The sequence below is a fragment of the Rana temporaria genome, chromosome 9 (assembly GCF_905171775.1).
Source record: "Rana temporaria chromosome 9, aRanTem1.1, whole genome shotgun sequence".
In the NCBI taxonomy this organism is placed as follows: Eukaryota; Metazoa; Chordata; class Amphibia; order Anura; family Ranidae; genus Rana; species Rana temporaria.
In genome coordinates, this window is record NC_053497.1 from 53,089,954 (window position 1) to 53,101,174 (window position 11,221).

At 44.4% G+C, this 11,221-nt stretch overlaps 1 protein-coding gene across 1 annotated transcript; it reads left to right on the forward strand.

The window, feature by feature from the left end:
• The first annotated feature begins 944 nt into the window (after window positions 1–944).
• LSM2 (LSM2 homolog, U6 small nuclear RNA and mRNA degradation associated) lies at window positions 945–7,274 on the forward strand. Its single transcript, XM_040323481.1, has 5 exons — window positions 945–1,074; window positions 2,583–2,650; window positions 3,637–3,667; window positions 4,618–4,677; window positions 6,281–7,274. Exons 1-5 carry the CDS (start codon window positions 1,072–1,074, stop codon window positions 6,404–6,406), a joined length of 288 nt encoding a protein of 95 aa, XP_040179415.1. The 5' UTR covers window positions 945–1,071; the 3' UTR covers window positions 6,407–7,274.
• Window positions 7,275–11,221: the final 3,947 nt, after the last annotated feature.

Below are 11,221 nucleotides of genomic sequence, written 5' to 3' on the forward strand. Positions count from 1 at the left end.
TACACTCCATCGCATGGAAATCCGCGCAAATCCTCAAGAGGATTTATCCGCGGATACGGTCCGCTGGACCGTATCCACGGATAAATCCTCTCGTGTGTATGGGGCCTTAGATTGATGCTCATTTTGTCTAGGGGAATCGGCTAGTATTTTTAAAATCTAAGCTGTACTTACCGTTTTAGAGAGCGATCTTCTCCGCCGCTTCCGGGTATGGGTCTTCGGGACTGGGCGTTCCTATTTTGATTGACAGGCTTCCGACGGTCGCATCCATCGCGTCACGAGTAGCTGAAAGAAGCGGAACGTCGGTGCGTCGCTATACTGCGCCTGCGCACCGACGTTCGGCTACTTTCGGAAAATCGTGACGCGATGGATGCGACCGTCGGAAGCCTGTCGGAAGACTGTCAATCAAAATAGGAACGCCCAGTCCCGAAGACCCATACTCGGAAGCGGCGGAGAAGATCGCTCTCTAAAAAGGTAAGTACTGCTTCGATTTAAAAAAAAAAGCTGATTCCCCTAGACAAAATGAGCATCAATCTAAGGGTAAAAAGTTGTATGTCCGGGTGAACCCCCGCTTTAAGTAAATATCTCCTAAACTGTATATGTTTAGGAGATATTTACTATAACTAAAGGTAAGCTTTATATAGGCTTACCTTTAAGCACAAATCAACCAAAACACCTTTTACTAACACTTTAACATAGCTTGTCTTTGATTTTTTCTTTCTTTCAATATTCAAAACTACAGTACAGCCTAGCTCAGACTACACAAACATGGCCGCCATAGGACTCCAGCACACTAGATCTAGTATATCATCGCTCTAGTGCCAGAAATACAGCCTAGCTCAGACTACACAAACATGGCCGCCATAGGACTCCAGCACACTAGATCTAGTATATCATCGCTCTAGTGCCAGAAATAAAATATACAGAAGGAGCTCTCTGATTGGTTCGTGTATTCTCGCGAGGCTTTGTGACCGGCATTGAAATTGAACACAAACGTGAAGCGCTCGTTGTAGTGACTGAATTTGTGGTGGTTGTAGCGGAGATTATCGTTGACCGGCGGCGGGTGACGTCACCATGGTAAGGGCGCGAAGTCACATGCGAACTGTGTCTGCTGGGGGTCTAATGAGAGGATTTGCTGAGACTTGTAGTACTCACGAGTCAGCCATTTGCTCGGCCTAGCAGTTCACTATGGGGCTTATTTCTAGAGTAGGAGTAGGTTGGCTGCTGTCAGCCCTGAGCTACTCAGGAGGAGGATATTCATTCATTCTAAAGTCAGCCTATTCCATTGTAATGGTGGGATAGGACGCTAGTCAGGTTTGTGTTACTGTCTGTATCCTGTTTAACCACTTCTGGACCACCCGTGTACATTCACTGCGGCAGGGTGGGCCATTAGCGTGAAATCACGTACCTGTCTGTCATGGATTCACTGTAATTGGACACACCAGGAGCCAATCGGCGAGTCCGGCAGATGTAATGTTTCGATGGCAGAACGGTGGTGTTCTGCTGATGAGTGTCCCCCTGGCGAATAATTTCCCCCCTGTATGGTGCAGCGCTCTAGCAAACAGCTGTCGAAAATTACCGAACATGAAGAGCTGAGAATCGGCTGTAGCTTGCACCTGCGCAAATAAAGCGGAGGACCCCCGAAATGTTTTTTTTTTAAAAGCCAGCAGCTACAAATACTGCAGCTGCTGACTTTTAAAAAAAATTAACACTTGCCTGTCTAGCGTGTCGGCAGACGAGGGTGGGCAAACGCTCGGTCCCCGGATGCTGCCGCCACTCTTTCCTTTTTGCAAATGGACAACAGTTCATCATGGTTGCGGAGCCCTATTATTATTATTATTATTCCGGATTTATATAGCGCCAACAGTTTACGCAGCGCTTTACAATATAAAAGGGAGACAATACAGTTACAATACAATAAAATGCTCAGAAGAGCTTACAATCTAATAGGGTGGGGCAGGTGGTACAAAAGGTTGCAACTGTGGGGAATGAGCTCATGGAAGTGGTAAAAGATTAGTTGGAGACGGGATAGGCTTCCCTGAAGAGGTGAGTTTTCAGGGATCGCCTGAAGGTAGCAAGAGTAGGGGATAGCCGGACAGGTTGAGGTAGGGAGTTCCAGAGGATGGGAGAGGCTCTGGAGAAATCCTGGAGACGAGCATCGTGGTCAGTTTACGTGCCTCGTCACCTGCAGCTCTCCTTTATCATACTCTGTGCTCCTGTGTCCCCTGCCTGTCAGCTAGTGACAGTCCCCACCCCTCCACTCCTGTTGCTCTCATAACTGTTTAAAATGTACATCATGCTGCTGGTTCCCTAATGACGGCTGCTCTTATCTCTCTTTCATGGCCAGAGAGGAGAGCTGGCACTCGGCACTGACTATTAGAGACCTACAAAATGCCAGGGGCTGAACTGGCTCATTCTGATCCACATATCTGTAAAGTCTTTCAGATGACCCTTTAACAAGTTTGCCAAATAAGTTATTTAATATTGAATGATGAAACGCAGTGTTAAGCTATGTGAACACATTCTGAAATATTTGACATTAATTTGTCTGCATTGTGTTTTTTTTTTTTTTTTTCCCCCTACAGTTGTTTTACTCTTTCTTCAAATCCCTTGTGGGCAAGGATGTTGTAGTAGAGCTGAAGAATGACTTGAGGTGTGTATTCTCTTCATTGACGTATTCTTCGCCCTTTTTTTATGGAAAATTCATGGTGGTGCAAAGGATTTTGCCTAATGGTGAACGTGTGCATTGTCCATGCAGGGGGAAAAAAAATGGGCTCACCCCAACATGTTTACTTTGTGATATTACCCTGCTGCCCCCCACGTTAAAAAAACACATGTTCAGAGCAAAAGGATTGGTTGTAATGCCCATATGCTAAACATGTGCATCACTGGGCAGCCAACATTTCTGTTCAGAGACCAAGCTGTGAAAGAAAACCTCGTCCTCACTTATGCTCAGTACCAGTGGGCAATCAGTAATGCAATGGGGCCCCCCAGGCATGCAGAACCAATTAAGGGGATGCAGGACAGAGTGGCTAAGGTCGTCTTGTTTTTTGTTTTGTTTTTCGCTGTTCTGCAGGGCATGCTGCTACACTTATCTTTTGGGGTTGCTTACATTAGGCAAATAGATCTAATGTCTCCCAGTAGTGGAGGTTATGTGATCTCAGTCCTGTGACAATGCAAAGCTTCACGATTAAGACACTTAGGCCCCATGCACACGAGACGCTGGTAAACTCGAGTTCAGATGCATTTGGGCATTTTTTTTCAACTGCCCCTGAACACATTTAATGTTCTATGTGTCCATGCACACATTCACGTTTTTTTGGGTTTTAAAGCAGTTGGGTTTAGACGCAAAGTTTTTGCGTTTCAAAGCTTTGGGAGGGTCTACAATGTCTTTGTTATGAACGCTGATAGCCGCAAACGCAGCAAAACGCCGCAAAATTCACGGCAAAAACTGGCGTTTTAAATGCCGGTTTTTGCCTTTGAAAACTTGAGTTTACATGTGTTTGCATTTGCTTCTCGTGTGCATGGGGCCTAAAGCTCCACCTGCTGTCTGGATTGATGAGCTAATATTTTTGTTTCATATTTCACACTTGCCTGCTCTTCTGTCTTGTAACTAATTAAACTTGTGTCCTATTCCAGTATCTGTGGTACACTGCATTCAGTTGATCAGGTAAGACTGATTTATTTTTTTGGGTTGTATTTGAACTATTATTGTAGCCTTTTTAATAGAACTGTGTGATTTCCCGGGAAGTCCAAGATGATGTTTGGATTAGGATATTTATCTTGGTTATGTGTGCAGTCTTCCTTTTTTACAAGTAAATATTTGAAGTATTACTGAAGGCAAAACTTTATTTTTTATTTTTTTAGAGTGGATGGGAACTAGCATAGTGGTCAGGTGCGAGTGTGCATGTTTTTATGTCCCAGTCTGGGAGATTCACTCTCTCCATTTGTCGTGGTGACCATTATGAAATTAATTGAAAGAAAATCCCCAAGTTTTGAATGGTCACACCAGCAGGAATAGAGGGGGTAATCTTCTGGGGGGGGGGGGGGGGTTCTTTTTCTTCTGTGGCTGTGGGACAGGAAGTGAAGGGGGTGTCTCCCCAGTGGGTGAAAGATGGCAGAACCTGACAGGGGTTTAGCCATCTCTTATGCCTCTTTACACAATGCCGAGGCCTGTAGCCCATGAATGGACTGCTGCATCCCCAAACATATATATGGACTGCCTGCACATGCCACCTGGCAGCTCAAAGCCACATAAACGCACAGCCTATTCATAGGCTATGGGCCTCTGCGTCCACGTGAATGGACTCCTTGCTCTATGCAAAAGGAAAATAAAGTGTGCCCTTTTAGTTTAATACATGACGCTGGATTCCCAAAACGCACATTTTGACTAAATAAAACACAAAAATCAATGCTTGCTTTGTGGATTGTCCTTTCTGATTAAAACTTCACAACTGACACTGCTTATATAGGATAGGTTACCCCTTTGACTCGTTCAATTTAACTAACTTTTTCCGATGGAAGTCCTCCATCAGTAGCAAACTATTTTCTCAAATTTTCTTGTTTTCCTGTTTTATATGCTAATGCAGTATAATACTTTTGCATTTTTTTTTTCTCTAGTACCTAAACATCAAACTGACAGATATCAGTGTGACAGACCCAGAGAAATATCCTCATATGGTGAGTCCCAGTTGTCCTAACGCCCCATGCACAGCTGTCTGCCCATCTGTAGCGGTGCATTTATTAATCCTGAGTCCATACCAATACCATACCTGAAGCTTGTAAGCAGTGTGTGCCACACAAAGCTTTTAAGGGCTAGGTCACATAATGGACAGCTAGCTACCATAACCCCGGTACCCTCCAAGAGCAGGCAGTCCACTTTCAGATGGGCTTTCTCTGCAGCGGAATCAATGCAAGATCACTTTTATCTGAGACGGGAGATGCGCCCCCCCCCTGAACAAAGTTTTTTTTTATATATATATATATATATATATATATATATATATATTTTACCACGTTCGTATAGGATACATACACAACGGTCAACATAAGTATGTTGCATTCTATACAGATACATTTTAGGTTATAGATCAGTCGTGAAAGGTCAGCAAGAGTACACAATAAAGGTGTTGAATATTGGCATGCATCAGAGTATTTATTTCAGGTGCAGGTTTCTGATTCTTGGAGCCAGCGGTCCCATATTTTATTATATTTAGCGGGACAACCTTGATTGGCATAGTTGCCCTACCCTACTTCTTGTAGGGTAGGGCAACATTTACATCCACCTACCAGTCTGAGAAGGTGGGGGGTAAAGGTCTTATCCATTTTCTAGCTATAACCTTCCTGGCTGAAAACAGGGTTTCGTGGAGGAATATCTTGTTGAATTTGTCGATTAGTGTCGGGAAATATCCTAAGTAGGCACTGTTTAGGGTCTAGTGCTATTGGGGAGCCCATGGTGTCATGCAGGAAGGTTATTATTTGTGTCCATAAGCCTTGTGTTTTAGGACAAGTCCAAATAATGAGATGTGGGGGGGTGGGGTCACCTCCTGGCCACACAATAGGCACACAGTGGAATGTCCACGTTTTTATATCAGCCACCCTGAGGGGGTGAGATATGCCTGGTAAAGTATGTAATACTGGGAAAGCCTATCAGTTTGGGAGAGACACTGCCTTACGGGACTCAGTGCCTCCTCCCATTCCTTGTCCTCCATTGGTACCAACGGTCAAAGGGTCAAAGGCTAGTTTGGTAGCGACAGGAGTAGAGCATACTGTAGAAGGTCAAGGTATGTCTTAAAGCTACTGTTTGGGACAAAAGTACCATCCACTTGTAATGCTCACCAAAAGTATTGTAGCCTTTCCTTCTGCTTTAGGAAGTGGAATAAAACATGATTGAGGAAAGTGTTGGCCAAATGCCAAAAGATATTTAATGGTAGAAAACCTTTTTAGAGGAAATGCTTAGGGAGAAGGATTGGATACTGTAGGCAGTTAACATGTCCTTTTCAAAATGCTAGTTACCTGGCTGTCAGGACCCTGGAGTCCTGACTTTACTCCAACTTTCCTGTTTAGTGACTCTGTAGTGGAGCCAGACATGGATGGACAGAATTTTCAAAACCAAATAGATTTTTTTTTTTTTTCTGGTGAACTGTCAGGATGGCGGTTGCATTGCAGTTCCTGTTCCTGACCAGGAGCATCTTTGTGTTGCTGCAGCTGTTATTTTGTTTGTTTGTCTTGGCCCCTCCTTTTTGTGTCTTGGCCCCTAATACTTTTTTGCTTTCTTGAACAGCTGTCTGTGAAGAACTGCTTTATCCGGGGCTCAGTGGTGCGCTATGTCCAGCTTCCGGCTGACGAGGTGGACACTCAGTTACTCCAGGACGCAGCAAGGAAGGAGGCTGTGCAGCAGAAACAGTGATCTACTGGGGCAAATTTTTTTGAGCCCATACAAGGACTCCCTGCTACTGTTGCCTTTGTTTTAAGGCTGTTTAATCCCTTATTTTTCCCGATAGATCACATTTAAGTATTTGGGCAATGGAAAATGTTCCTAAAAACTTGTCTACATTTTGTTTGCAGGCTCTTGTGTTCACCTGCTATTCTCTAAAGGTGAAATGATAATACCATTATTGTGACTTTTATGTTTTTCACTTCTGCTTTATTGGTGGGCTTCTCCCACTGTTGGCTCTTGCAACACTGACACCAGCAGATGAAACCTGGGTAGTGCACTCAAGCCAGGCTTTCATTTCTTTTTACACCTTCGTTGGTTATTGTGCTAGAAGAATGCTGAGACTTTTCAGAATTCTTCAGTTTTGTTCTGCAGGCTGGTACAGATGTTTTTTCTTTGTTGATGGGCTTTGGGTGGAACCCTGAATCTCTGGAGCCATAGGTGTTTATCTACTAAAGGCAAATGGGCTAGTTTTGCAAGAGAATTTTCTCTTTAGCTTAGTGAGTTAGGTGAAACTTGCTGACTTTAATCATCCAAAATTTAATGCGATTGGGTGTTCTTTTATAAAGGGCTTTTCACCACAAAGCAAAGAGAAACATCCCTTGCAAAAAGACCAACCTCAAGGTGCCAATTCAGCCTAAAAAAAAATGTATTTTATTTTTCCTCAAAGGGAACTGTCATTAATATTGGGACAAAGTAAAGCCAACAGGCTTAAGAACCATTTGTTGGGATGCAGCAAACTCATTTTGTTTTTTGTAATGTTAAAAGGTTTTCAGAGACATGCCTGTCTGGGGCGAACACACTTCTTTTTTTAATATATTAAAATACTGTTTGGATATCACCAGGCCTGCTGTATTCATTGTCTAGCTCTAAAATGCCCAAACCTTACCTAGATATTTTACAATTCTACAGCTGTGTGACATATCCTATATGACAAGGGATCGTGTGCTATGAGAATTTGATGCCTGCTTTATCAATCGCCATCTACACACCAGTGGTCTCTGTTCACCACTGATGATAAAGGAAGCCTGCACTTTTTAAAAATAACCCTTCATAGTTTTTTTTTGCTCTAAATTAAAACTGTAGACCTGACTATTATTGGTCTTATGTTTTGTGTGCAAGACCATGTTTGGTCATATATTGGTCCCTTTACAGAAATAGAAAGCACTCTTTGGGTAAATGCCATTTGTACATGTCAGTCCTATCCATGCATATCCTATTTTGGCATTCATGGCAAGTATATTCTGAACTAGAAAAACATGTGAGTTGTCCACTAGTGATGTCTCATGCTGCAAAATGCTAATACTTGGCTGCCATGCTGGACCGCTGACATCAATGTTCTGGGTAACACAAAGTGCACAAGATCTGTATTTACATAAATTGTCCTAATACTTTTTAATTGGTATTAAAGCTAGTGGCTCAGCTAGCATTTTCAGAAGTCTGTCAGCAATGGTTTACTTCAAAGGCTTGCTTACACTTCCCAGGTACCCCTTTTTTTTGTTTTTCCCTCTGTACTCCACTTTTTTTATTGTAGAGGTAAGTTGCATCATATGCACGCACTGTTGCATGCTGTTCTTTTAAACAGCGAGCGGTGGCTCCTTTAATCATTTGATACCTGCTGCATTAACAAGTGTTTGTAGTAAAAAAGTTTTTCCCCTGGCCTGTCTTCATGCTGCAGGTCAGCGCCTTTGACCCCTTTAGGACCACCCATAACTTAACTAATATGTATGCTGACATGAAAATACGCCAGGAAAGGGAAATTACAATGGCTATTTTATAACATTTATTCATATTCTTGGCTAGTTCATGTTGGCATATTTTGAAATGTAGCACGCAGTAAGATGAGGGAGGGCAAGAAGACCCCTGAATGTGGCTTAAAATTTTATGAGAAGACCTGGCTGTTAAAACTAGTACCCTTAAAGGAGGGCAGCAATGTCCACAAAATTGTGACTCCTGAGGGTAGTGGATGAAGTCCAAATTGCAGTTTTACAAAAATCTTCTGTTGAAACTTTGACATAAGCTGCCCAGGATGCTGCTACATATATTCTAGAATAAGCCCTAATGCATCTCATGGCAGCTGCATACTTCTTCGGCCCCTTCAGTAGAAGGAAATGGTTCTTCACTCCCCTAAAAGTGCTCACTTGCTGCAGGTAGGTTGAAACAAGTAAAGTAGATTTAACAGGTTGACCTCTACTCAGTCTGCTGGGAAGATGGGGAACACTTGACTTCAGTTTTGATGAAAAGGCATAGGGGTGACACTCAAGACCACCTTTCCTGGTGCCTAACCATGGCTGCATACCAATGGTTGGTGGCTCTGCCCTTGACCAACCCAGAGGACCACTTAACTCTATAAAAACAAAGTTGTCCCCCCCCCCCCTCTCTTAGGCATTCTTGTAACTAGTCTTCAGAACTTTAAGGATTATAGAAGGTAGGGTGTATGCTGCCATGGGTAGGCTCCAGGAAAGGAAAATTACGGAAAGTGAGTGTTTTCCTGGTGCCTCCATGGCAGCATACCAATGGTAAATAACTCGCCTACAGGGAGGGTACTGCAATAATAAAATTGTATTAAGTTTACAGAACTGATAGTTCCAGAGTGACATTAAGGTGTTGAAGGATGACCAACTAGCTGCTCTGCAAATTGTCTGAGACCTGAGCCAAAGCTGCCCAAGGGCAAGTAATTCCCCGCGTTGAGTGTGCATTCACCACCTTTGGGACTGGAAGACCACTAGTTCGATATGCCTTTTGGATTAGTTTCACGATCCAGCTGGCCAACGTTTTGGAGGCTGCGCTTCCCTTTTTTCGCGCCCTTGGGAATAACATAGACGTTGGTCCTTGCGGAACTGTTGTGTGTTCTAAGTAACACCTCAGGGATTTGGCTACATGTAATTCGTGTCGTTTTGAGGAAGTTGGATCTTCCCCGAAGGCCGAAAGAACCCATTCCTGGTTGAGATGGTAGACTGAAGGCACTTTGGGGACAAACTCATGAATAGGCTGCAGGACTACCCTGTCCGGAAAAAAGGTGATGTAGGGTTCCTGTGCCCCTAGAGCTTGAATTTCTGACACCCTATGCCCTGAAGTGATAGTGATCAGGAAGACTTTTTTTTTCCAGGTAATATCCTCCAATGCACATTCTTCTGTGGGTGCAAAGGGAGGGCTTGCTAAGGCATTGAGGACCACTGTCAGGTCCCATTTGGGATATAATGTCTTCCTGGGAGGATTTAATCTCAGGACTGCTTTCAGGAAACGGTCCACTACTAGGGTGGTTCAGAGCCCAGTGTGTGTCCGTCGAGGCTGAAACCTGAACCTTCAGCTTGCTATGACCTAAGCCTAAATCCAGACCAGTCTGTAGGAAGAGTAGAACATCTTGGACTCCAGAATCAAGTGGATTGTAATGGCGAGCCTCTGCCAGATCCGTAAACTTTCTCCATACTCTGTAGTAGGTGGCATTAGTGGATGACTTTCTTGCCTGGAGCAGTGTCTGAACAACATCATGAGAGCACCCTAAGTCGCCCAGCCTCTTCCGCTCAACTTCCAGGCCTTCAAGTTTAGAATCTCTGGATGAGGGTCGAGGAAGCCATTCTGGGATAGCAGGTTGCTTCTGTGCGGAAGAGGTAGTGGGCTGCACAGGGCCATCTCTACTAAGAGTGGGAACCATGGTCTCTTCGGCCAGTACAGAATAATCGCCAGGATAGCGACATTCTCTGACATCAAGTGCTGGAGGAACCTCAGTATCGGAGGGAATGCATATCCCATTTGGAAGTTCCATGGTTGAACTAGGGCATCCACGCTTGCTGACATTGGCGATGGGAACCTCGTGAAGAATAGAGGCGTTGAGCGGGGAAGCGAAAAGATCTATCTGGGAAGTACCCAACTGTTGGCAAATCCAGTCGAACACGAGAGTCTAGTGACCAATTGTTGTTGGTCGTGAAGGATCTTGAAAGGCGATCGGCTAGCTGATTCTCAGAGCCTGGAATGTAGGCAGCCCGAAGGTCGAACAAATTCTTCTCGGCCCAACATATGATAGGGGGCACTTTGCTAGCCAGTGATCTGCTGTGTGTCCCTCCTTGGTTTTGGACATAGGCTACCGCCGCCCTGTTGTCCATCTGTAGTAGTATAGACTTGCCTTTGAGAAGAGGGGCTAGATGTAAGATTGCCATTCATGCTGCCCTTGGCTCTAGGAAATTGGAGACCATCCCTTCCGCGTTGAATTGCCATCTCCCTTGTACTAACTTGTTCTGGTAGTGTGCCCCCCCCCCCATCCCAGCTGACTTGCATCCAATGTTAGAATGTTCCATGAGATGGGGCAGAGGGAGCGGAAAACAAGAAGGTTGGGTTGCCTCATCCACCACCAGAGACTGAATTTCATTGCATGAGTGATGATTATCACCTGTCCGAAATGCTTCTTTAACCACTGTGCCAGAAAGCTTAATTGGAAATCTCGCAGATGCCACCTGGCCCACTTTACCATCGGTATACATGATGAAAGGGACCCTACAAGGCTCAGACAGTCCGCTGCTGGCATAGTACGGCTTCCCAACGTTCGCTTCACCTTCTGTATTAATACAGGAATCTTCTCTGGTGGAAGTGACAGCTTTTTTCGGGGTGTCATTTTCTGCGTGGGCGTCAACTGACTCTTTGAGTAATTGATAAGCCAACCGAATTGGACCAATGTGTTCAGGACCAGCTGCATGTGTGCATCCAGAGTCTCTCTGTGCTGGGATAGGATCAGTATATCGTCTAAGTAGTGCAGGCTCTGGATCTTTTTCTCCCAGAGATAGCTAGGATGGC

Excerpts from the sequence above, each read along its gene's own strand:
- LSM2 (XM_040323481.1), top strand. Across the intron at positions 2,651-3,636 it reads GAGCTGAAGAATGACTTGAG|TATCTGTGGTACACTGCATT; the intron begins GTGTGTATTCTC and ends GTCCTATTCCAG. Across the intron at positions 3,668-4,617 it reads CACTGCATTCAGTTGATCAG|TACCTAAACATCAAACTGAC; the intron begins GTAAGACTGATT and ends TTTTTTCTCTAG.